Genomic DNA, 27407 nt, shown 5'->3' with positions numbered 1-27407 from the left:
CTCTGACATAAATGTCTCATCGTTTGCGGCCGCTTCTGGCTACGTTAAAAAGCTCTTTATGTGTTTTTAAGTTTAATAAATCGCATTATTAAAGTAGAAATAGTACTTACATTTATATTAGTTTGCAACTAACTAAAACAATGACCTGGGGATTTGTCACTTGTGGTCCTAACGAGGCTCTCGTAGTGTCTGGTGAGTACCTACTTCTTTACGCACGCTATAGTTTTCCTGTTCGGTTTACTATTTTTTAAATAAGATTCGAAAAGCACATTAGTCTACAACCCCTTAGTTATTTAAGAGTCTTAATTCTAGGCCCTGCTAATATAATGTGGAAACGATGAATTTAATTAGTTTTTAATGTTAAAAAACAATCAGCATTGCGAACGATTTTTATGCTTATTTATTGATTTAGATGCATTTTTAATGTGCATGAATATTTTTTCGTTATTACATTTTTAAATTAACAAAGTCTGTCATTCTGGTTCTGGAAGTCTGACTAATCACTTTCTGTTCACAAGCGAAATATCGTATTTACCAATCACTCTGAATAAAATAATGTTTGTAATAAAAACAGATTATCATATATTTTTTTAATAAATTAATTAGGTACTATAGGAGTGTAGTCCATCTTACACAGACCAAACTTTAACCTTTTAAATTTAATGTATTCAATAAGATTGTAATAATTGAGTATTGCAGTAATATAATGTTTATTTTTTTTTTTAAGTTTTAGGTCATTTCACTTTTATCAATTATTCTTAACTAGCACAAAATATCCCAATGGTTAAAAGTGTTTTGTAGACAAATTTATGTTACCCTTGACTTAACTCTTGAAACCTGATTTTATGATATAGAAATCTAGTTTTTGTGGTAGTTATAATCCATTTCCATACCGGGCCAACTACTAAGCAGATTAGTAGAATATGATATAGCATTTCTTCTAACCAAACTGTACCATGACTGTCCCTTGGACAATGGGACAGAATAACAACATACACACCCATGATAACCATCCTTAGTAATGATTGCCTAACAGAATCTAATTCAATAGTCCAATAAGACTTACCTAAATAGTACAAGGTGCATAATTCTCATTTAGTCGGCATTTGAATACATGTGAGTCACATATCTGCCCCACCCAACCTGTCAATGACATGCAAGTACACTATGTTTTTATCTTTGTACTTGACAATATTAAAGCAAGAATAATAAAGCTCAACACACATTTCTGCATTTTATGAGCACTGCTAAGCTCACTACTATAATGACAGTTAAATCTACTACCCAAACATTTTGCTTTTGTACAAAGCAACATTCCTAACTGTACATCGGTGGACCTTATTACTGATAATGGATTATGTGGTTAGCGAGTGCAGCCCTACGGTCAGTGTCAATGGTCACACTACGTTTGGCATGGCACAAACTGTCAGATGAGCATCGCCCGCCATTGCATTGTCAGAGTGTAATTTACCTAAGCTATGCCTGTTTTCCGTACCTTTATGTATTAAAACCTTTATTTCATGATGTAAGGTTTTTTCTCCCTTAACATTATAAAAGGCATAAGGTCCACCAATGTACAAATAACAGTGTGGCCGATGGTACAAAGTTTGCACAAAAGTTTCAGCTCCATTTTTTCTATTGGGGCAGTTGAACTGTCATTTTAATATGTGGGATACAAAAACTAATATTCCAATTACCAGTTTAAGCATCTCAATTTAATGCAGTGGAAGTCCTATGAGTTGTTTGCTGTTAATATTCATATACCTATCTTCTTCTTCCTCGTTCCCTCAATGCTGAGGATCGCGACCACATGCAACATGTCTCCACTGATTTGCGGTCATAAGCCAAGTGGACTGCACGGTGCAGGCTGCCGCCACTCGCCTTCTTCATGGCGTCAGACCATCTCTTACGAGCCCCACCCTGAGCGCGTTTACCATTCATTCGCCCCAAGATGATACACTTCTCCATATTATGCATTGATGATCTCATAATGTGTCCGAAAAATCTAAGGGTTCGTTCATGGCATACCTATACAGACTACAGAACTAAAGTGTCAGATTGGACCATCTTTACAAGTCCCTCTTTTAGCTTTAGCTTCCTTCTCATTCTCTAATAACATGACAAAAAGAGATATGTCACTATATGAAGAACAATTAATAGACAGTAACAATACTTTTTAACAGGAACTGTAGAGATACATCTCTATTTAGAAAACTATTCCAAGGTGGCAGATACACGTAACTCGTTGTTTTAACCGTTATTATTTATGCTTACTGTACACCTAAAGCAGATTGTAGCGTTACTTTACAGTAAACCAAAATTGAACCATATCTCCGACCGTGATAGTTGATTATAAAAGACTAGAAACAGCAGTTAAAAACAGCGTCAAACCCAAAAACTGTTTCTCATACATAGTTGCACATTGACATATTATGTGAAATAACATTGTCTCTTAAACATAACAAGATCCAATTCCGTTGTTTGACTTCTTTCTCAGTCACACTTTTTAATAATAGTAAACTATAGACTTAATTCAAGTATGCTCTGCTCATTCTTCATATCCATGCTGTGAATTGGCAATGAATAATTATGTAAATAGTATTGTATATACTAAATATATAGTCTCTATAAACGAATCGCATTCATTTGTATGAATGTACAAATGAATGCACGTGTTGTCTGTTTTAATCTTATCACTTGCCTATTGTGTATTTCTCAAGTTATAAAGGCAAGATAATGAATTTGACTCTTAAATCTGCTTGATATAAGTCATCTTCAAATAAGGTAGGGATCCTTCCTATAACAAAAATCCTTTATCATTTGCTTGCTACATCTCACTAGTCAGCAACTGATGTAGCAGATTAACAACTCGTAGCAAGAATTCTTATCACATTTCAATAACCATTATCTTAAAAATTAAACAAAGCCCCTATGTATTGTGCCAATTTTTTTTTGCCATAAATGCCTTTCGTCATTTTGGAAAAGAGCTGATCTGATACTCTTCAAATTGATGGATCGATGTTTATCAAACTATAGCATAATCAAACTATAACTAGTAGCTAAGAACCACCGCAAGGGAACTCGATTTCACGTAAAAAAAAAACGCATCGAAATTGGTCCATCCGTTTGAGAGCTACGATGCCACACACAGACAGAGATTGGTGTCAAACATATAAGTTATAAACTACTGTAATTAGTCCAATATGTCACTCTATAATGTGCTGTGCGCTTTATTCATTAGTGTGCTGGACAGATGCTCGAGGTCAGTACTCAATAAACTGTAGTGGATCCACTTTTATGCGCCAAATTGATGTGATTGGCCTAGTTGCCGAATAACGAATGACGTAACCGTTAAATGAACGCAGAAACTATCTTTAATATTACAACAGCACTATAAAAAATACTTTTGGTGAATTGTGGCGGTTAGAGCCGTTAGAGGTTTATTTTTCGTCATAATCATAATATCGTTTATTGTGGTGTCATGGTATAGGTACCTATGCAAAATTAAACAGAACACTGGTATTACACTATTCACTAATTAGTTACATTAATAAGTCATCATGGTTAATATAGTATTATAGTATAAAATACACCTGCTTTTTGGCCATCTGAATACACTTCGGTATTTACAATATATGTAACACATGGGTGTGTCACATAAAACAACTTTTGTCCAAGTAAATTTTAGTTTTTGTCAGAACATTAACATGAGCCAGCTTGCTTGCTTTGTCTACTTCAGATGCCTCCTCATAAGGCCTCCAAAACTCCAATAAATGGAAACGGAATTTTATAGTATTAGCTTTTCTTTTGTTATGTAATTTTATGGAAGAAAAGAAATCAACCGAAACTCATCTTCAATAAGATTTAATTTTCCCTAGCAGACTTTTTTTTACCAAATTAACGCGCAAATTAAACATGAGTTCAATATGAACGTGACGTCTCACATCCAACGAGGTCACATAGCTCGCTACACTATTTCAAAGTGTTTACTATCAAATACTTTTGCAAATTTGCAGGATGCTGTTACTCGAAGCCTCTGCTGGTGCCGGGGGGCCGCGCGTTTGTGTGGCCCTCCATCCAGCGCGTGCAGCGGATATCGCTCAATACCATGACGCTGCAGGTGGAGTCGCCCACCGTCTACACGAGCCAAGGCGTGCCGATATCTGTCACGGGAATTGCGCAGGTCATTTGGATGTTTTAGATTATTATGCCTATTTATTAGGTTGTTGCATAATTTTTTTCCCACTTCAAAATTTTCTTGATATTTTCAGTAGTCTCGGGAATATTCTAGAATAAATCTAATGTATAGTAGAATGTTTTCGTATCTTTCACGTAGGGTATATAAGCCCGGGCTTGTTACAGGGATTTAGTTAAAATCGAAAAAATGGACCAACAACATCTTCAAGTGATTTACTTATACGAACACCAATTGGGAACCAGTTCGAGGGAAACAGCAAATAATATTAACACTGCTTTTGGCCCAAACACTACTACCGATCGCACAGTACGAAATTGGTTCCAGCGCTTTAATAAAGGAGACACAAGTCTAAAAGACATTCCTCATACTGGTCGCCCCGTCACATTTGACGAAGAAGCATTGCGGCGCGAGCTTGAGTTGCATCCGGATTCCACCACCAGGGATTTAGAGAAAACTCTTAAATATCACTACAGTACCATAGATCGCCATCTGCAGTCGATGGGTTACCGTAAAGTTTTGTCAAGATGGAGGCCTCATGCTTTGACCGATGCTCAACGTGCATTACGAGTCAACATTTGTGAAAGTCTACTGTTGCGCCCCCAAAGAAAGAGCTTCCTGGAGTCGATCATCACTGGAGACGAGTCCTGGGTCTTGTACGAGAACGTTACACGAAAAGCCTTTTGGATGCCTTCCGATAAACGGCCACCAACACAGCCGAAAAGCAGTCCACATGGCCAGAAACTTCTCCTGTCAGTTTTCTGGGATTCGCAAGGAATGTTGTTGTGGGAGTTACTGGACGACCATCAGACTATCAATGCCGAAGCCTACGTGAATCAACTACAGAAGTTGGCGAACGCTGTTAAAGAAAAAAGGCCAAAACGACTCGAAGTATCATTACTTCATGATAATGCAAGACCACATACGGCGAAAACGACCTGTACATTTCTAGAGGAGCTCGGTTGGACAACAATACCTCATCCACCTTATAGCCCTGATCTAGCACCTTCCGACTATCATCTTTATCGGGCTTTGAAACAGCATCTTCGTAAAAAGAAATTCGATAATTCCGGCGACCTAAAAAATTACCTTGCCAACTTCTTTGTCTCTCAGCCACTTTCATTCTGGGCTAAGGGTATGGAAACTTTGCCTAGCAGATGGTTACATGTTCTAGATAATTATGGTGATTATATTGTTGATTAATTGTTTCAATAAATAATTATTACAAAAAAAATAGTTTTTTTCCAAAGTGGGAAAATAATTATGCAACAACCTAATAATACTTATTTCTTTATAAATAGTTCTTTAGAACTTCGCAACATTTATAAAATAGAATAAAATCATAACCATCAATAACTGTGTTAGAAATGATCAAAGAGCCATGGCGTTGTAAAATTTAGTTTTAGTAATTTAGTATAGCTTTTTGTTGGCATAAGCTATTTAACATTGTTATACGACATTAAAACGTGATTATTTATGTTCACAAGATAGGCTGCAAAAAGACGTATTCCATCAGCTAAATGAATAATCGTTAATGTTTCAGGTTAAAATACAAGGGCAGAACGCCGAGATGCTGTTGTCAGCATGCGAGCAGTTTCTGGGCAAGTCGGAGCAGGAGATACAACATATAGCCCTCGTGACCCTGGAAGGTCACCAGCGTGCTATTATGGGCTCCATGACAGTCGAGGAGATCTACAAGGACAGAAAAATGTTCTCCAAAAAGGTTATACAATTTTATATACCTGCATTGCTAAAAATCAATATAATTGGGGCGATCTTGGGTAGCTTCCGCTATATGATCAAGAAAAATAATATTTTTATTGTGGTTTAATTGACAGTGCATATTACGTTACAATGATATTATAAGATATTTTTATTTGGTGTTAAGATCACAACAGGCATACAAACCCTCATATTAGTAGAGATGATATAGCCTTTGGGGTCAAAATAATTCCCACAAAGACGGGGTTTGATGTTTTTAGTTCTTTGGGTGTATCTTTTTGACATACTAAAAATATATCAAAATATATGCATGCAAAACGCATTTATTGACATTTCAAATTTGAAAAATCAAAAAGATATTAAAAATCGTGTGGTATCAAATGACAGGAAATTACACGCTAAAAAAGGTCGTGAGGTTAACTTTACAAAATAAAAATAAAAAAAACAAAGTGGTGGCTGAAAAACTGTTTTTATTTCAATGTTGAAAATTATTTCCTACATTGAAAACTAAACTAAACGATTATAGTTTTACACATCAAAATACATTGTGTAAAAGAAAAGAATATTTAATTAATGAATACCTATTTTTAATTATATTAATATAATATGAAAAATATAGGCTCTATATTAATTTAAAAAGTTTTATCAATAAACTGAACGAACGAATATATAAAAAAAAACTATTGTAAACTGGTCATATTTTTGTAAAACTCGATTTCGACTGGCAAATTATATAACTTTTTGGCAACCGGGTTTTTTACCCTAATTAGACCCCGCTGAATCCGAATTTGCTCGATCGAATTCTTGACCGGAAGTGCGATATTAGATATTAAAGATTCCTTTTTTTAGTGTGTCGTAAATAACTCTTAAACAGTGGCGCATAGCAAAAATGTTCTTATGCGTAAGTAATCTGCATAAAATTTCCTACAAGAAAGATTTCGTACAATTTTTCGCTAGGATCAATATTCAAAGAGATATTAACGCGGGAAAGTTTATTATAATGACTTCCAAGGTCGCTTTTTTTTTAGTTTTTCGTAAATAACTCGCAAACGGTGGCCAATATATTAAAATGTTGTTAAATGTTAATAATCTACACAAAATTTTCTACAAAAAAGATTCAGTACACTTTTCGCAGGGAATCATATTTAAAAAGATAATACAGAGGGAAAGTTAATTATAATAAATTCTAAGGTTCCTTGTTTTTATTTTTCGTTAATAATTTGAAGTATGACACAGCAAAAAATATCTTATACATAAATAATAAAAATGAAATTTCATACAAGAAACATATAGAACACTTTTCTCTAGGATCAATATAAAAAAAAAAAAAAAAAGCGAGTAAGTATATATTATTAGTATTATAATAAATTTTAAAGTCCCTTTTTAGTTTTTCGTACATAACTCGTAAACGGTGTTCCATTGTAAAATAGGTTTTTATGAATAAATAATCTACATAAAATTTTTGTCCAAAAACATCTTAAACACTTTTCTCTGGGATCAATATTTGAAACGATATTAAAGGAAGAAAGTTCATTACAATCAATTCACATGTCACTTTTTTTTTAGTTTTTCGTAAATAATTTGTAAAGTATAACCTATTTTGCTATTGGCCACCGTTTACAAGTTATTTACGAAAAACTAAAAAGGGACTTTAAAATTGGACTCAGGCCTCTTTGCTAATCCTTCATGGCGGCCTGGGCATCCGGCTAGTTGTCAGCATCGCCCTCCCAGGTTTATTGTCCTCTTTCCACAGCACGCAAGATCTCGCCAGTAAAATTTTTTGCCCTCCCGCCGACAATATCTGCATCCAAATACAGATCGAGGCCAAAAATGCTTGGACGCAAGCCTGCCCGGAAAATCCAATCCCAGCCTTCGTTCATTCTCAAAAACTACTCTGCAGATGAGCCCCTCTGCAGAGCCACCTTAAAAGCTCTTATTGATAATGCTCAAAGCCCTGCAGAGCGCGCTCGTCTCTTAGCTGTATCGGAGCCAGAGTCGGGGCTCTCGCTCCATGCATTGCCATCCCCCAACATAGGCACTCTCCTAGAGAGAAAGGCCCTCGCACTCGCTACCAGTCTGCGATTGGGGGTCAAAACCAATGAGCCCCACCGCTGCCGCTGTGGTTCCAATGTTGACGAGCTGGGCCACCACGGCTTGCCCTGCCAGAGAAGCGCAGGCCGCATCTCTCGCCACACCTCCCTGAATGATGTCATCCGGAGGGCGCTTGCTTCCTTTAGCGTGCCGGCCATCCTAGAGCCGAACGGTATCGCACGCGACGACGGCAAGCGGCCCGACGGAACTTCACTTATTCCGTGAAGGCTGGGGAGGACGCTTGTGTGGGACGCCACCTGCGTTGACACGCTCGCGCCGTCCCACCTACAGGCGACCTCCGTCAAGGCGGGACCGGCGGCTACAACCGCTGAACACAACAAGCGGCGCAAATATGCTGTCCTCGGCGAGGGCTACATATTTGCGCCGTTTGGCGTAGAGACTCTGGGACCGTGGGGGCCTAGCACAAAAAGCTTATTTAAGGAATGTCCCAGCGCCTCATGGACATCTCAGGTGACCGGAGGGCTGGCAGCTATCTCGGCCAGAGGATAAGCCTGGCCATCCAAAAAGGTAACGCTGCCAGCCTTCTGGGCACCATAACTCATGAAGGTGACCTGGGGAGCATTTTTTACTTATAAGTTTAGTTTAAGATTTGTTATATTTTAGTTTTAATTTTAACGTTTAGTTTTTTTTTTCACTTTGTTATTAATAAATAATATCTTTAAAATTTATTATAATGAACTTACTCGCTGCTTTGTTTTTTCAAATTATTAACGAAAAAATAAAAACAAGGAACCTTAGAATTTATTATAATTAACTTTCCCTCTGTATTATCTTTTTAAATATTAATCCCTGCGAAAAGTGTACTGAATCTTTTTTGTAGAGAATTTTGTGTAGATTATTAACATTTAACAACATTTTAATATATTGGCCACCGTTTACGAGTTATTTACGAAAAACTAAAAAAAAAAACCGACCTTAGAAGTGATTATAATTAACTTTCCCGCGTTAATATCTCTTTGAATATTGATCCTAGCGAAAAAATGTACGAAATCTTTCTTGTAGGAAATTTTATGCAGATTACTTACGTATAAGAACATTTTTGCTATGCGCCACCGTTTAAGAGTTATTTACGACATGCTAAAAAAGGAACCTTTAATATCAAATATCTCACTTCCGGTCAAGAATTCGATCGAGCAAATTCGGATTCAGCGGGATCTAATTAGGGTAAAAAACCCGGTTGCCAAAAAGTAATATAATTTGCCAGTCGAAATCGAGTTTTACAAAAATATGACCAGTTTACAATAGTTTTTGTTCCATATATTCTGCCAAGCACCTCCTTTGAGGTGCGTTCAGTTTATTGATAAAACGTTTTAAATTAATATAGAGCCTATATTTTTCATATTATATTAATATAATTAAAAATAGGTATTCATTAATTAAATATTCTTTTCTTTTACACAATGTATTTTGATGTGTAAAACTATGATAGTTTAGTTTAGTTTTCAATGTAGGAAATAATTCTCAACATTGAATAAAAAACAGTCTTTCAGCCACCACTTTGTTTTTTATTTTTATTTTGTAAAATCAACTTCACAACCTTTTTTAGCGTGTAATTTCCTGTCATTTGATACCACACACGATTTTTAATATATTTTTTGATTTTTCAAATTTGAAATGTCAATAAATGCGTTTTGCATGCATATATTTTGATATATTTTTAGTACCTATGTCAAAAAGATACACACAAAGAACTAAAAAAATCAAACCCCGTCTTTGTGGGAATTATTTTGACCCTTACATACAAATTTTCATACGACTCCTCTACTATATGGTAGGTATGTTATTTTGTTCATTAGTGAATTGTTAAATAAATTAAAGAATTTAAGCAGAATAAGGCTTAATTCTTATTTAAAATGTGTTATAATGATTTCCAGGTTTTTGAAGTGGCTTCAAGTGATTTAATCAACATGGGCATCACAGTGGTTTCCTACACCCTTAAAGACATAAGAGACGAAGAGGTATGTTTTACACAATACATTAAAAGTTCATGTTAATAATTTAGCTATTTCAATTGTTACCACATAAATAAACTTAAAATGTATCCCTATACATATTATAGTTCGTTTTTTTAGCAATAGAAACAACGTAAACAATCTTGATGTGTCTTTTAATTGAAAAACACGTTTTAAAAATAAGTCTCGGCAAATATGTAATAATTATGAATCTAATACGATCATTTATATTCTTCTGCTTTCATAAGCATTAGTTACTGATTTTAAAAAAGCGTTTTTCAATTAAAAGACATGTCAAGATCGCTTATAAAAAAAAACAACGAGTTGCACTCCGGGAGTGCCGGCAGAAGTAAAACTCAACGACATTGTAACTCATAATATTAATAACAGCGCCATCTGGTGCAAAATGTCTGTAGCACTATGTATAATTGAGGTTAACGCCATCTAGCGTTATTTCGTCGCATTACTTGAAACCCGTTACGCAAGCGCCCTGTGCCACCTAAACGAAACAGCAGGCTCAGGCATACATTTTCGCCGCGCGGTAGAAAGAGAGGGTTACGCCTTACGCTGTCTCGAGTTTAACATTTTTTCCCCACCTCTACAAGTGCACAGCGCCGCTAAAGAAGTTTTCACTTCAATTATACCTTCTTTCTAATGCTAATAAAACGAACTATAGTCTTGCTGAACATTCTCTAACAAAATAAACCTTAGTGTAAGATGCACCTTTACTATAGCTCTATTCGGCTACACCGCTGGTCGCGGTTTAACGCAAATAATTATTAATAGTATCTCTAGAGTACATTGAGTTTGATTCGACGATATTTGTAGATTCATTCTCCGCTCAGCACTGTTGGCTGTGTAATATTTAAAATTAGTAACACTTGAAACAATTGAGTAGCATGTTTTTCTATTTCATCGTGGCTAAAGGAAGCTAAGGTATGTCGAGTTGCGAGTGATATTGGCGCATTATTTGGATATTTGTAATATGTTCATTATTCATATATATGTATGTGTTATTGAGCTTCTATAATTATATATCGCATACGTATACATGTTTCCATTCATTGAATTTATTTCAAATGCTATGGATAATCATTTTTAAAGTTAGTTTACTATCAAGTTTTTAATAAGCAGTAAATTGCGTATGTAAGCTACTACAAAAATACCAATAGTTGGGTAGGAAGTTTAGAGAAAAAAATACTATCAATATCACTTCAACATAAGATTTTAAATTCAAGATACGATAGACAAATGTAAGTATAATGTACGCCAATACATGCACATCCGTAAGTTGAAAATATAATGGAGGTTAAATGAAATATTATATAAATTAATTATATATATATCAGACAGGTTGAGCGCGTGAGTATTGAGTTGAATACTTTAGTGGTAAATTAATGCCGATAGATATACCCGTAGAAAATAAAAATAAATATTTTCCTACAAAGCCAACATCGGACTGCGGAAAAATCTATACACTCAAGAGCTAATAGGTACACATCAATGCCTTAATAGTGGGTCAACTAATCCTAGGAGCATAAGGTGGCTATTAAGGTGTATTTATGTATATAGGTTTTTAATTGCTCTCCTAAGTTCCACTTAGTGGTACGGGATTTATACCTGACTGACCCATTAAAAAAATCTAACGCTCTGTGAACTAGTTGCTATAGCCTTTCTAGACTAGTTTACCGTCAAATTTATTTTGGTTTTAATATTTTTGAATGATTATCCGCAGATAACAAAAATGATCCCTAAAGACTATTGGCGTTATTCATAAACGCGTTACTGGCTTGAATTAGCTATGAATCGTTTGTCTTTATGTGTCCTTTTGACTTATGTATTTGTAAGAAAGGGATAAAACATAATTTAACTAAATCAGGCCCGTAAAGTTTTATGAATGGTATATAAATATATAGTTAAGTAGATGTCTCCGTTTGTATCCGAAGTAGTGTCTGTTGCTTTTGGATCAGGCCTCATACGCCCTATATATCGTTATTTAACATTACATCCACTGATTTAGTTTAAGAGATAATTTGCAACTTCGCTTCTAGATGGTGTTACATGAGATATGTATTTAATTGTATATAGTTACCTATAATAGATTTGTATAATATTTATTACATATGGCTTAGACGAGTGGATAATCAATTGTATTTATGGTTATAGAGTGAAAAGCATGGCCGTTTCTCACTATTAGTCACCGAAATTCCCAGGAAAAAACTACGAAATAGATTTATTATAGACCGACCGCTTACGCCTGCCGCCCGCACCTTTCCCGCCGCCCTTAGTCGTCCTACCCCGGCGCCCCCGTACCGCGCAGGCGAGGACTCATTTAAGCGGTCGGTCTATAAATACTAAACTGAGTTGCAGGGATAATGATCTTTTTCAAGAAATGGAGAGTGGAGTGAAGTATTAGTGTTTGATATTAGTGTACACACAAACCCTACTTTTCCTGGGATAAGCTTTAATTTGTTGTAGGGTTTGATTGCCGTGCACTGCACTGACCAAAACTTAGCACACACTCTGTGGTGTGTTACTTAAATTTGAGTTCGATTGAATTTACTGATTAATCAGTGATGTAACATTGATTGAAATGTTCTTTATAATGGAATCTCGTAAAATAAAATACAACAAAGCTGTAGGTTATTATTTCAATAATCATTTCAAGGTTGCTGGTTATCTTAAACGTAGCTAAAAGTGATTTTGTTACCGACCATGTACTTACGTTCATTTAAAATATATTTTTTAACTCAAATAATTAAACTTTTACGGCGTGCAGGACTGTCATAACATAATATAATATATTAAATAGTTCTGTTTGTCAAAACTTTTTTCTTGATAATTCATTGATTTAATCTTATTTGGCCGCAATCCATTCATGCTATAACGTGGCCACCTTATTGTAAGCAGTGTAAACACCAAATTCCAAGTGCTAGACAGAAAACTTGTTAAACCCATAGCTGATATACTTTTTTATTCAACGAACTGTGGTAGTACTAATATTACGCTCAAATATATAAATCATAATGTATGTAGCGTAGCTATGTACATATAAGCACAACCTTAGGCAATTTAGTATCCTTGAATAATCTGTAGCTTCTCTACAAGAATTATAGTGGTAACTATACCTTCACTGCACGTGCAGCCATAAAACGTGGGACGAAGTCTGTTCCGCTTTCAGATGACACTTTTTATGACCCCGAGTGCATCGAAGGAGAAATACCACTATAGGTAACAAATAAACATGTTATATATTATATCAGTGTAACAATTCGTGTATCAGTATCGAAACAGTACCGGTGGCGGGGCGTCCATGGATCTCGAACTAGGTACCAGGGCTCGGAAACCGGTATTTGCTCCATACAAAAATACCGGTATTATTACGTTCTTTTTCGTTCTTTGGTATATTATTTCATTTTTAAAGGAACAGCCTAATAATACAAAGTCGTTACCTAAATACATGATTCAGTCCTACGTAAAGACCATAAAATAATTATAAATATTGTGTTATTTCGGGGTTATTAAAAAATACCGGTTCCGAGCCCTGCTTGGTACCTTAAACTATATAAGACAGGTATCAAAGTACATGTAGTTCCTACTTGCTCAACAAATATGTTAGACGCTTTGTAAGTCGTCATTGACCACTGCTGACATTCGAGGTTCAAATAATAGCAACAGTTTTGCTATAATGTGTTAGTAGCCAACTGACTATGTTTTCCGGCACCCAGGGCTACTTGAAAGCGCTGGGCATGGCGCGAACGGCGGAGGTGAAGCGCGACGCGCGCATCGGCGAGGCGGAGGCGCAGGCCGAGGCCAAGATCAAGGAAGCCATGGCCGAGGAGCAGCGCATGGCCTCGCGCTTTTTAAATGACACCGAAATCGCAAAGGCGCAGCGTGACTTCGAACTCAAAAAGGCAGCTTACGACGTTGAAGTTCAAACTAAAAAGGTAAGGGATTGCGATTATTTCCACGACCTTTTTATATAGACATTTTTTTTCTGCACTCTTCCGTTTTTTATCACACTTTGGAAGATCTGACACATTTTAGATCATTGTCACAATGCCAAGCATTATTATTATTATTCAGAGCCCACTGTGTCCCACTGCTGGGCAAAGGCCTCCCCCTCTTTTTCCACTCGTCTCTGTTTAGTGCTATATAGCCTCTCAAGAAGGAATCCATGTTATCCCGCCATCGCCGACGAGGTCTGCCGGGTCCCCGGTTAGACTCGTGAGGCTCCTACTCTGTGGTTAACTTAGCCCACAATACGTGCGGTATTCGGCAGACAAGACAAGCATGGTTTCGTCATTGCTTTAATACTGTTATTCTCTCGTTGCTAATATTTTATAAATATTTTATTTAATTGTAGGCCGAGGCAGAAATGGCCTACGAACTACAAGCAGCCAAAACGAAGCAGAGAATCAAAGAGGAGCAAATGCAGATCGCGGTCGTGGAACGTACGCAAGAGATCGCCGTTCAGAAGTGGGAGGTGCAGAGGCGCGAGAAAGAACTCGAGGCTACCGTCCGCAGGTCGGTGATTTTACGCAAACTTATTATAATAATAAGTCAGCCTATATACGTTCCACTGCTGGGCACAGGCCTCCTCTCACTTGCGAGGGGGCTTGGGCTATAGTCCCCACGCAGGCCCTTTATAAACTTATTAATTTGAAAAGAAAGTATGTATGTATTTCGTAATTACCTGTTTTTAAATTTTGTTGTTACTTAAATTCTGAACATCTTTTACGCGTGCAACCCTTTTTTAACCCCCGACGCAATAAGAGGCGTGTTGTATGTTTGCTTGTTTGACGCCAATGTCTGTCTGAGGCATCGTGGCTCCCCAACGGATGGACAAATTTCGATGCAGTTTTTTTCGAACGACACAATACAACGAAATCGATCCAGCAGTTTGAAGAGTATCAGCTCTTTTCCACATTGATGATTTTATTGGCATATAGTGTAGGGTTTTTTTAATTTTATTTTAATTGTTATTCCTTAATAGAGGAACTAAGAGAAGTCCTAATTTTGTTTACTTCTTCTAGAGAAAGATATTGATAGGTGAAAACCGCATGAAAATCCGTTCAGTAGTTTTTGAGTTTCTCGCGAACATATATACAGACATAGACACAGACGCGGCGGGGGACTTTATTTTATAAATCTACAGATATATATTTAATAAAGGATTAAATAATTCCAATCACCATTACATACATTAACGTAGGTATATGTATTGCAAGTTGGATCTGTTGAGATAAAAAAAAATCTCTTTAGATCCATTTTCCTCATAGTAAAATTTAATGGATCTAATGATATTTATATTTTCCCTATAGATCCAGTTTCTAAATGTCAACATACATTTTGGATCTAAGAAGAAAAACTATTCCCACTAGATCCATTTTGGATCTATCGACTGGATCTAAAGAGAATGATTGCAAAAATAGAGTGAATGCATTATATTCGTGACGAAAAGCTGACGCGTTCTGTTGTTTCAGGCCCGCCGAAGCGGAGAAGTTCAAGCTGGAGAAACTGGCGGAGGCCCACAGGCTGAAGACCGTGCTGGAGGCCGAGGCCGCCGCGGAGGCCGTCAAAGTTCGGGGAGAGGTCTGTGTCTCTGCCGCTTTTGTACAATAGTGCCATTATTTATATTCTATGTTATCCGGTATGCACTCCTCAGTCACACTTTGTATGTCGGGGGTCAGTTATTCCAGCAGCACCTCAGCGGTAGCCTCTGGCAAGATATCATATTTTTCTGGGCCGAATTAACATTGTGTCCTTTTTTTATATACAATAAAGAACAATTAATTTGTCCTTGAATACACTAACAATTACGTTCACATAAGCGATTCACGAGGCAAGGCACGAGTCCAACACCTATCTTTTACGTTTTAGTTATATATTTAATTGTCTTTTATCAAGGCCCAATGCTCTCGTGAATTGAATCGAACGCCCAAATGTGTCAGAAATGGGCGCCTTTCATCCTTTGGTTGACAATCTACACATTGCCGTACAGCTCCGACACAAGCCTGGTTTGAGAAATGATAATTACAGCATATGTTAAATTTGTAGGCCGAAGCATACGCCATCAAAGCGAAGGCGGCGGCGGACGCGGAGCAGATGGCCAAGAAGGCCGAGGCCTGGAAGGAGTACGGATCCGCCGCGATGGTTGACATGATGCTCGAGACCTTGCCCAAGGTGAGGAGCGCCAGATGACTTCTTTCGTGATGAACCCTTAGAAATTATGCAAAATTTAACTCTATCACTTTGAAATTCAAAATCAGATGGGACATACATTCCTTAAGTTATAAAATGTAAAGTAAACAATAGCGACACAGTATGATACAAAAAAAAACATATAAAGCATATACTTACTTGCTTAGCAGGATGGGACCATGGACCTCCATGATGGAATAGAATTGTAACCACAAAAATGCATTTTATTATACTACGACTGCAGCCACCGCAGTCTATCGGCTCGATTCGGAAAATGAATTAGATTTCTACTAGACTTGAACAAGTTACGATACGGATAATTTAAAGATATTTGTAAGAAAGATATGTCAAATTTGACGTTTCCGCGATTCTGGAGGTCCTCTAGAACGATTTCGACAAGTTATTATTATTATTATTTATTATTATTTGTTAGCCTGTTGTGTCCCACTGCTGGGCAAAGGCCTCCCTCTCTTTCTTCCACGCGTCTCGTTCTATGGCAATATTAGGTCAATCTTTTCGACAAGTTATGACTTAGATATCCAAGTCACATCTAGTCGATATCTAATGTAGATCTAGTTGATCTCTAAATCGTCTCAAGATCTTGTGATTATCTCGAAATCCGAATAGGCCTGTATGGGCCCTTGCAACTCTAGTTTTAATGAACGCATGTTTTTACTGTATTTAAATTCTATAAAATCTTATTAATTCTATAAACAGTGACCCAAAAGAAGTTACCATGACAAAGAGTGAATACAATACTCTTTATTGTACACCTCAATAAAATTAACGATACATATCACAATCTTAAAAGTAGAGGTAACACAATCCACCTTGGATCATTTATCTTAATATCAATGTCAATATATCTTTCCCACATGAATGATCGTGTTTGTGTGTGTAGGTGGCAGCGGAGGTGGCAGCGCCACTGTCGCAGGCGCGGAAGGTGACCATGGTGTCGTGCGGCGGCGGCGAGGTGGGCGCGGCCAAGCTCACGGGCGAGGTGCTCAGCATCGTGCAGTGCATCCCCGAGCTCGTCAAGGGCGTCACTGGCGTCGACATCTCTAAGGTCAGTCTTCACACCAGCCAACGGACTACGCGAACACCGCATTATGAAGCGTTTACGAAGAGCACTTACCACGAGTTTGACACGGCTCACACTCACAATGCATCTCCCTCGTACTGTCATTGGTGCAAGCGAGATGGACAAACAACTCAACGCTGGCCGTGTCGCATGATACGTGTCGATGATTTTGTTCCTTAAAAATAAAATTGTCCAAATACTTTTAATGTTAGCCCACTTAAGGGCCAATACAGACGGACTGCAACCCGACTGCGATTTGTATGGGAACTGCACGCCGACTGCTCACCAACTGCCACAAAATTTAATGGAGAATATTTTGTTCATTGAAGGTTTTATTGAAACTTTTCTAAAAACAATGAAAACCTGGAAAATGGGACACAAAAAAGGGATTTTTGGAGCACCATGTGGGTGGTGTGAATTTCTCGCATTCATGTTTCACTTATTCTACAAATGTTATGTTAAGAACAAATTTAAGAATAGCGCTGTCTGCGTTTGCCTTATCGGTTTACCTAATCGCATTTAACAGCCGTGCAAGGTCCTGTAATTCATTATCGCGTTACCGTATCACACGACACCAGACGGTTGAAACGCGTTTAATTAAACTGTGCTGAATGAGTTTTCTATGCCAATTAATTTTCACACCACAGAATTATAATTACATATTAACTTCGTGATACATACTTTCATTCCAAATGGATCTTATGTCCTTACTTAATACGCGACCAAATCTCTTATCACACGTAACTATGTTTATGAATACTTATTTGTGTCTTGACCTCGTTATGCAAATGTTTATGTACCGTCATCTACATGTTTTCGCTCCATTAAGTACATCATACATTCCTTATCACGTCGCATTATTTTAATACTATCTGTTTTCTCGTGAATTATACTTATTCCACATTACTAAACCTCAAACGCTGCATTAGTTGTACGGTTTTGGTTTTTACACTCTTCTAGCTGTTTGATCTAGTTTAGAAAAAACTAAAAGTTGAGCACGAACTACCGCACTAACAGCTATCAATAAATTGTCACTAAAACTATATTTAATACCCTAAGTCGTTCTTAACAAAATTGCTGTACATATGTTTTTTTACTTGTATATTTATGTGCACCGTCGCTGCGTGTAACATAACAAACTAACATAGGTGGTGGTCGGGCGCACAACTGTCACTTTCATTTCATCCTACATTTGGATCTGGCCGCTAACAATTTTACCGTCACGAACAGAACGTAACATAGAGTTAGACCAAGATAAGTCTGCAACGATTTTGATAGCACACGTCATTTACACGTCATAATTTCATAGAAGATTGACGTTTAAAATAACACTTGCACTGCGTGTGCTATCAAAATCTTTGCAGACTTATCTTGGTCTATATCCATCAATATTCATTGTGTGAGTTCTATCTTGCCTTTTCGTTAAGGTTCAGTTTTTGGCGGCTAGACCCACCTACAGATGGGAACATAATATGATGGTTCCGTATTCCTTCGTTGCTTTCATTTCCATTTAAAGGCATGTTAGGATTGTCAGGCATGGAAACAATATCAGTGGGACCCGCTATTGGCACGTGACATGTTCATATTTATTGGCTTCGTGTTAAAGCTAAATTGTGTGGTGTATATGGATTTAACATTACACGTGATTATGGTACAACGGTTATATTATATCACCAACGAATCAAGCTACTTAGTCTACACTTATGATATTTGTGGATTTAAAGCCAAATAATTATTTATCTCCATCGACCTTTTATACTCAATTATTCTCAAAAGAGGAGTGTTATCTGTTTGTATTTCAATTACGTGAAGTCGAAAGAGAATCTGGCTATCTGACTTATTTACGTCCCACTGCTGGGCTTTCTCTCTTGCCCCAGTGGGATTGGGTTATAGTCCTTACGCTGGGATTCAAGTTTTATTAATTAGGATTTTACCTAAATATTTTCTTCTGTGTCGGGTATGCGTTATCTGTCAATGGCTTACCTTGTAATTTAATTCTTCTACGTATTTATAAGAGTTTTTGATAAAAAAAAAACATGTCACTGTCAGTTTCCATGCCTTTATTGCTTTTTTTCAATTCATTTAAGTGCTGGCTATAAGTAGACTAAACTGCTGTATAAGCTTGGCTTTACCTTGGGGCGTTGCCAAAGAGCTTCAATGAAAGTTGGAAATAACAAGAGCAACTTCTTACCAATACTATCGCGCTAAGCATATCTTAGGTGATTACATTATTTACATTGATTACGCCGGGTAAATCATGCAATTGCATAACTTGAACTTGTACTTTATTTTTGAAAGATAAGATAAAAATGTGCTTAGCGCGGCTAAATATTCCACACATTCGATTAGTGCTTTTTGTCGCATTCCCAATGTAAAGCCAAACCGCCAAACGTCAAACAAATAACTTACAACATTGTACTTTGACATAATTTCAAAGAAAGAAAAAGAACGAGTAATCAAAATCAATTAGACAACAGCGTTGAAAAGGTTAAAGCGAGCACTTAAGCATTTGGCACTAACTGTCGCTTCTGTGACTAACCCGATGTGGGGTGGCGATAGGCGGCCGTGGAGCCCCCGACGGCGCCCACGCCGACCCCGTCGCAGCGCGGCGACTCCGCGCGGAAGGCACGATAACTGGCACTCTCCACGCAACCTTTGTATGCTCATCGAGGTAAGGCATGCACCAAATAATCTTCCCTTCGGTTCACTTATGAAAACATTGAGCCTATTACCACACATATTCACTTAATAAAACTATCATTAGCCAAACCGAAAATCTTATTTCCAAATGACAAGGTTTTAAGAGTTTTCAATATTTTCAAGTTTGCTTGAACAATGTACAGTCGAGTACACAAACATCTTTACCTACTATCCAACGTTCCAAAACCAATAAGGGGTCATTCATTAATTACATCACACTTTTTAGGGGGGAGGGGGTCAAGAAAATGTGACAGGGGGGACGGGGGAGTCACGAACATTGTGACGTCACTTTAACTTATTTAAATTATTTAATTCACTTTAGGTGCAGTCAACAAAAATATGGGTGTACAAATCATCTCAAAAATATGTCCCATAACTCTTATGTCAGTGAATTAAGACCTATGGGACATATTTTTGAGTTGTCTACACCCATATTTTTACAGTTGACTGTACAGTTAAATAACAATTTTTTGGAACGATAATAAACAAATTTCTTTCCTGGTAAGTTTTGGGTTATAAAATTACTAATATAGATAGTCAAGCAAATCATGTCAGTAAAAAAAGGCGCGAAATTCAAATTTTCTATGAGACGATATCCCTTCCCGCATACATTTTTCAAATTATCCGCCTAATTCTACTGACAAGATCTGCTTGACCAGCTATATTTCTTTTTTCAATAATATTTTGATAAAATATTAATAATTCGATTTGTCGATTTCGTTGAAAAAATATGACGTCACACCAGGGGGGATTGCCAAATATGACCAAGTGTGACAATGAGAGGGGGGGAGGGTCAAAAAACCTATAAATTCGTGTGATGTAATTAATGGATGACCCCTAAGGTCGTATAAATACATTTCTGAGACGTTGGCATGTAAAGATATGTGTGAACTGGACCGTACATACCCATGGTGAAGCGTCCTGGCGACGTAGCACGGTCGCGTTTTTATCCCTTGTCACCATGCCTGTCACGTTCTAACAAGTATGTAAGTGCGAAAGGGACGCGCATAGTGATAGACGATAAAAATGGAACCGTGCTGCGCCCACTGGTTACATTATCGATATTGCTTCTTCTCTCATTTGTAGTAACGAAGAAAAAGACATTTATAAGAGCTACCTCATTTGTTTATTTTTATTTCGTTTCATCTCATTAAGCTATAGTTTCTTGTGTCTTGTAGTTTTATTTAATAGTAGGTAATAAAAACATTATAAAATGCATGGTATCTCAAGAGTTAATGCATGGTTCTGTAATACGAGGGGCAAACTGAAAGTGTTTAGAATAGAAAAAGCTGAAGTAATTAGGACGTTACTCTTTATTTTAATGCGTGCTTTATCTCTTTCTGACCACGCGTACAAATTTTCATTAGGATAGGATTACCCTGAAGCGCACACAGCTCATTCTTCCAATGCCTTTTTTGTATGGCGATTTTAGGTCCTCGGAGGTTTTGTGTGAAATTCATGAGGTACCCATCGGGATTCAAGCTTTTTTGATACAAAATAATTTAAGCAAGATTTTTTAACAGTGTCATATGCATACTGAGGGATATCAAAAACTACTGATATACAATTTTTTCCAGTATTTTTTATTAACCGCACAACTGTGCGATGTAAACTTTTGACGTCACTCTTGAATGACATGCTTCTCTATGATCATCCGTTGAATAACTACAAAAGCGATTAAATGTGTAATTTAAAAAATAAACAGACGTACAAGAACTAGGCTTTATTATGAAACTATAACTGAAGCCTACTGTAACTCTGTTGTTGGCTGAGCTCACAATGAAAATCGTTATAAATAGTAATACGAAAAAATTCTTAGGTCGAAACTGGAATAACGCTCGACGTACAATTTCCAAATTGCCATCAATCCTGAAACACAGATAACGACTAAATTGCATATACCTCAAAAAAAGTATAAAGAGTTATATTTTCATAAATAATATGCCTCTTTTTGTTATATGATCTCTAAGTAGCCTTTTCTAAGAACTTTCAGAGTTGCCTACGTAGTTCTACAAATATTCTTCCTTCCGAATGTAGTTAAAGCGGGATTTACATTACGAAATTAGTAGTGTCATGCATGATGAAAGTAGTTTCGATATATGCGAAAGTAATTTCGTGAAATAATTAGTGTCGTGAAATTTACAATAGGTATCGCAGTGACCATGGCCCCATCAGCATCGTAGCTACACGACCGCAGACACTTTCGCGATACTAAGTTTTCACGTCGCATTTACACTACGAAGTTGTATGACACTAATTGCACCAAAAAATCGCGTCGGGCACGAAATTGATTTGCTTTCATGAAATCAATGCATGCATTACGAAAATATTAAATTACACGTGAGACTGTAGGTAAAACTAATGTCATGAAATTAATTTCACGCCACTAATTTCGTTATGTAAATCCCGCTTAAGTGTAGCTTGTTTTTATAAATGAAACCTATTATTTTGTAATACATAAATGTCTATAAGGAATAACAATTACCTATAATACTAACTCAGATTAACAAATTTATGGTTGGTTGACGGTTGAAGTAATCACCGGTCGTCTTATTTAAACAAATAACCCACTTATTTAAGTATTTTCACTAAAATTTTGTACTAAAATTTTGGCTAAAAGAACTGGGAACAATTTTTGGAAATTTTTACTTGGTTGAAACAGGTGGGAATAACCATATGTACCTATTATACTTATTTATTTATATATGTGTGTGTGTGTATGGATAGTATTACCAGGTATGCTAAATGACCGTAGTTCTGTAGAAAGCGACCAACTTTTTATTTTTGTCAAAGTGACTTACACCCTAACTCAGTAGCTTTGGTCGCTTTCTGCATTGATAAAAAAATTGAGTTGGTCGTTTTCTGCATAACTACGGTCAAATGTATAATTTTAGAAGGCTTAAATTAAACGTTCTAAATATGAAATATTATAATGATGATCAGTATCGTAAACATTTGGAGTGTTGTGTTGAAGCTTAGTTGAGCTCAAAGATGTCTATAAGTATCCTGTATCATACAAAACTTGGGGTCAAAATTATTTTCGGCGCATGGAAATCACAACCAACAGTTATTCGTCCAGTCCAGGCAATATAAGAAGCTCGAATGCGACGAGGTCTTAAGAGACCTCGTCGCATTAAGAGTGGTATATTAAGAGTACGCTAAAGAGTAGAGTGGAGAGTGGTATATACCACCCGTTAACATTTACAACCTATCATCATCATCATTGGCCTTCGAGTCTATTACAGACTATACAAGCTGTGTCAGGTATGGAGACAACGTTTTTCGTGGCTGTGTAAGCCAATACGGGAGCGGCAAACACGACCACAGGCCTGGCAGGTGTAATTTGCCCGTGGCGAGCAGGTGTCGGGTTGATGTCGCTTGGCTCGCTTACTTGCGAGTGTCTTAAACCAAGCGTCGTCGTGAAGTTTACGCCCGTCAAATACCAGTTTGCGCCACTTGACTCTGTCCTCGGCAAGTTTCTCCCATTTGTGGACCGGGATGTTGAAGGCGAGCATGTCTCGCTTGGCGCAATCCTTATGTCGTAACAACCTTTATAATAAACTAACAGGCACCAGAACATTTAACAGATTTTAACCAAGGGTTGAAAGCGCTCACCAAAACCAGATATTTATGCGCTCGAACGAAAAAAAACTCACCAGAGTTAAATACAGTACATACATACTTTGTACTGATACATACTGTGAAGTATCAGAATTGAAAACGTTATACAAATCTATGAGGCACGCGTTCCGGCCTGAGGGCCTACCGCGAACATTCATTTCAGCAAAATGTCGTGTGCCTCTCTACTGCTCTTGCATATTCGATAGATAGAGAGGCGGCTGGCAGATAGACGAAAGAACGAACAAAGTTGTTGGCAAACTTGATTTATGCGTGAAAGAGAATGTTAGAGAGGTTTGAATGTTAATTAGTAGTGTATGTTTTAATTAGTATGTAGAGTACCTAACTGCTATTGAAACGCTATGGTGTTGGATGTAACTTGCAAATGTTTTTCTTGGTTATCGTCACAATTTAAAGAAAAAAATGGGATATAACTCCCTATGGTTAGAAAAGCGATATTTAACCCAGCTAATCTTATATAATTATGACGAGTGAACTTTCCGAACCGGAGAGATGTAAAAATAATAACATGTAGTTAGTAAAAAACTTAGAGTTAGTACCTACTCTTTTAATTAAAATGAAAATACCTGCTCTGTATTAAGATTCTGAACAACGAAAATAATTTTGACCCGGTAGTCAGCTAAGTATGTACGTAGTTTGCGTATATTGGGCTATATTTTAATCGAGTTCTCATAATGACATGCAAGAGGTTTAATTTCAATTATTGTTCACAGGGTGTGCGCGCTATGTAAAGGCGCAGCGGTCGCCGCACAACAACAACAGGCAGAAGTAGTTTCGGCAATCTTAAATGTTTTATGTATTCTATTTGTTTTATGATTCTTACCTTGTATTTTATTAGTAATCAAGGATCAGAGAATTTATTGTACCTAAGTGCCACTGCCTTGTTTTATTAATATTTGAGTAACGCATCGTTTACCGTTTTTATTTATATTATTACAATATAGGTAATAAGGGCACATTGCTGACGTGCTCTAAAAAATTATATGTATTCTTCTATTCTGGTATACAATGTTGTATTGTTATCTACATCTATGATGACTGTCTCATAAAAACTGTAATATAAAATATAGTTAATTCAAAAAATAGTAACTTTGATCCCAAGTGAGAGACGTAGTTATAAATATATGTTTATATGGTCAGTATAGGTAAATGATCGATCTGATAATTGGGTGTGTGCTCTGGTGTTCTTCGCGATGTAGGGTGCGTGCGCCGTGAGGTGCGAGACGCGAGTGAGCAGGGGCGGCGGTCCGGGAGATATAGAACAGGTTTGCTTCTGGAGGAAGGTCGTCGAGCTGTTTGTCTTAGCGTAACTTTAAAATGTTTGACCAATCGCCTAAATTTTCCCAAAGTAGAAAATTACATGATAATGATTGTTATACAAAAAAACTAAACCTATATTTTTTTATTTAGCTAAAACTGTCGTTAAGGTATATCTAAATATTTCGTGTTCAACAAAGAGGTTTAGAAGTCCTAGCTGTAATTTAGTACACTCGTAGTCATTGATGTACTTTTTTAATGTAATCAATATTTTCTACACGGTAATCGAGAAAGCAAACCTGCTTTCTGCTTGAATTCATGTATGTATTATTTTATGCGTCAACATATTACCTGATTCGGCCTCACCTAGTATATTAAAATTGTATATTGTTATATATAAGCATTAAGCATCACTTTTGTCAAATTTATTTTGCTGTATTTTTGCGAGAATTGTACTGTAAAATTTAAATCTGTCATCAGGAAAAACTTTTTATTATTTAATCGTATAAATCGAAAATCACATTTTAAGGTGCTTCAGTCCAGTACCATTTCAGCGGATTAGTAACTAATCTTGTGAAACTTCTGATGACAGATTTAAATTTATAGTTAACGAACCTGTAATTAATTAAGTATTTGTTAAGACTGTTACTCTACCCTTACTGGGCATGTGCGGCATACGACCACTTGCGCGCTCTCGAGTAACGAGCTTGGAAACCTGAAGGATAAAGGAAACTATACATGTTCGTTGAAGCGCAAGTCTTGTAGAGATAAACCATTTTTAAAATACTCCTCCAGACCAAGTATACAGACTTTTGTTATGCTTGTGTGCGTTGCGTCTATAAGATACTTTAGATATGAGCGTATAGGTGCTCTGGAGGGATGTATATTTGTATGTGGATTATTTTTATCATTACATTAATCTATCTAGTCGGTTACTAAGTTCTGTTACAAGGTTTCCAACTCATTAAATATAAAATAAAGCTTAAAATAAAAAAAAATAGGCACAGTTTGATAGCTTATTTTGTAACGATCAAAACATGATATAATAATATAAAATTCAGTTGGAGAATTCATGGGAATCCTTGGAAAGCTCCAGATTACGTAAAGGCGTAAACACGCGGTCAATTTATGAAAATTATACTTTACAGAAGTGTGTCTAATGCAATCTTGCAACTTTGCCAGAAGATTCGATTGCTTATTTTAATGAGACCTCTAAGTTACCGTAAATTTTGTGATGACCGTTTATTTATTTACTAGTTTATACCCTAAGATATTCCCCTCCAAACATTGTATATTTTTCAGTTTCGCACGAAAACGTATAGATTTAGACAATTGTGCAGGAGGCAGGCTTGGAAAACTGTGTAAACTATGTGTTAAATCAAAGGAACCCACGTAAACTATATGTTAAATTAAAGATGAATAATCAAGCTATCGAATTGTGCAAAGCTGATACATTCGTAATATGATTAGAAATAAATAGCATGTAAAAACGACACGAACAGGGAGCGTACTTTTGACGGTTTTTTTTACGCCATTTTTCCGGTGTCTATAAGGAATTCTGCAAAACCAGAACAACTATGTTTATTAGGTTGTATTGTAAGCTTATCATTAATAAATAAGCTTTACAATTGTATACACGAATAATTAAAAATCGCTACCTATTTCTTTTTATTCCGTGAAAACTCTGGTAACGGAACTTATTAACCAACTAGGTACGTATAGAGAGATCTGAGTATTTGAAATCCTCGTATTGAGATCTTTTTAGGTATTAAAATGTCGCAACTAGATACCGGTATCAGGCTTAAGATAGGTTCACATGTTAACTTTATATAGTTCTTTGTAAAATATTTTCTTTATGAAGATTTTATTTACCTCGAAGCCGGTTTTCGAACTTTTTTTGATGCCGGTGCCATATTTTTTGTATTGTTTTTAATATTAAAAATGTTTTAAATCTTAATTAGATTTTAAGCGTGACATGATTCTAAATATATTAAATGTGGGATGACTTTGATGTTGCATTATTAGTTCATGAGTTCGAAATCGTTTGAAACCAAAGTACCTACAGCACAAAAACTTTGCATTTATATTTTTACTTCAATACATATTATGTTGTAACATTTTATTACTTAACTATTACCTATTAAATGTAAAGCAGACATCACACTGATATGATCATGGTATTAGATTTTCGCCTTAAGTCTAATATTTCAAGTATAATATTTGGTTATAGGCACATATGGAGGTAGAGGACTACATTTCATACATTTTTGTCACTTAGACGGATACATTAATTAACGAATACATTTGTCGTATGTCTGCAATACCTCACTACATACGATGTTCTTTGTTTCAGTGTGATGTAATGAAATAATGTATGCTTAAAATACAGATAGAAATATTTAAAAATATTTCATAAGTATATGATGTGAAGGCACTTTGAGTGGCAATGGCACAATAGAGATCGAGTTGTTTGGTGTGGATAAAAATAACAAAAACTATGTGTAAAGTGGTTTTTATTCGTGTATATTCATTAAAAATTGCAGAT

At 36.4% G+C, this 27407-nt stretch overlaps 1 protein-coding gene across 2 annotated transcripts; it reads left to right on the top strand.

The window, feature by feature from the left end:
* Positions 1-27407, top strand: LOC134804828 (flotillin-1). 2 transcript variants are annotated; one of them, XM_063778094.1, is made up of 10 exons: positions 1-192; positions 4017-4183; positions 5739-5918; positions 9904-9987; positions 13710-13928; positions 14348-14508; positions 15468-15576; positions 16042-16167; positions 17087-17251; positions 24319-27407. In XM_063778094.1, exons 1-10 carry the CDS (start codon positions 141-143, stop codon positions 24334-24336), a joined length of 1281 nt encoding a protein of 426 aa, XP_063634164.1. In that variant the 5' UTR covers positions 1-140; the 3' UTR covers positions 24337-27407. The 2 variants fall into 2 exon arrangements, with proteins under 2 accessions (XP_063634164.1, XP_063634165.1); XM_063778095.1 differs by lacking the exon at positions 24319-27407 and adding an exon at positions 19826-19932.

The sequence above is a fragment of the Cydia splendana genome, chromosome Z (genome assembly GCF_910591565.1).
Source record: "Cydia splendana chromosome Z, ilCydSple1.2, whole genome shotgun sequence".
NCBI classification, from domain to species: domain Eukaryota; kingdom Metazoa; phylum Arthropoda; class Insecta; order Lepidoptera; family Tortricidae; genus Cydia; species Cydia splendana.
Note: the sequence above shows the minus strand (reverse complement) of the source record. Positions and strands in the feature narration are given on the sequence as shown.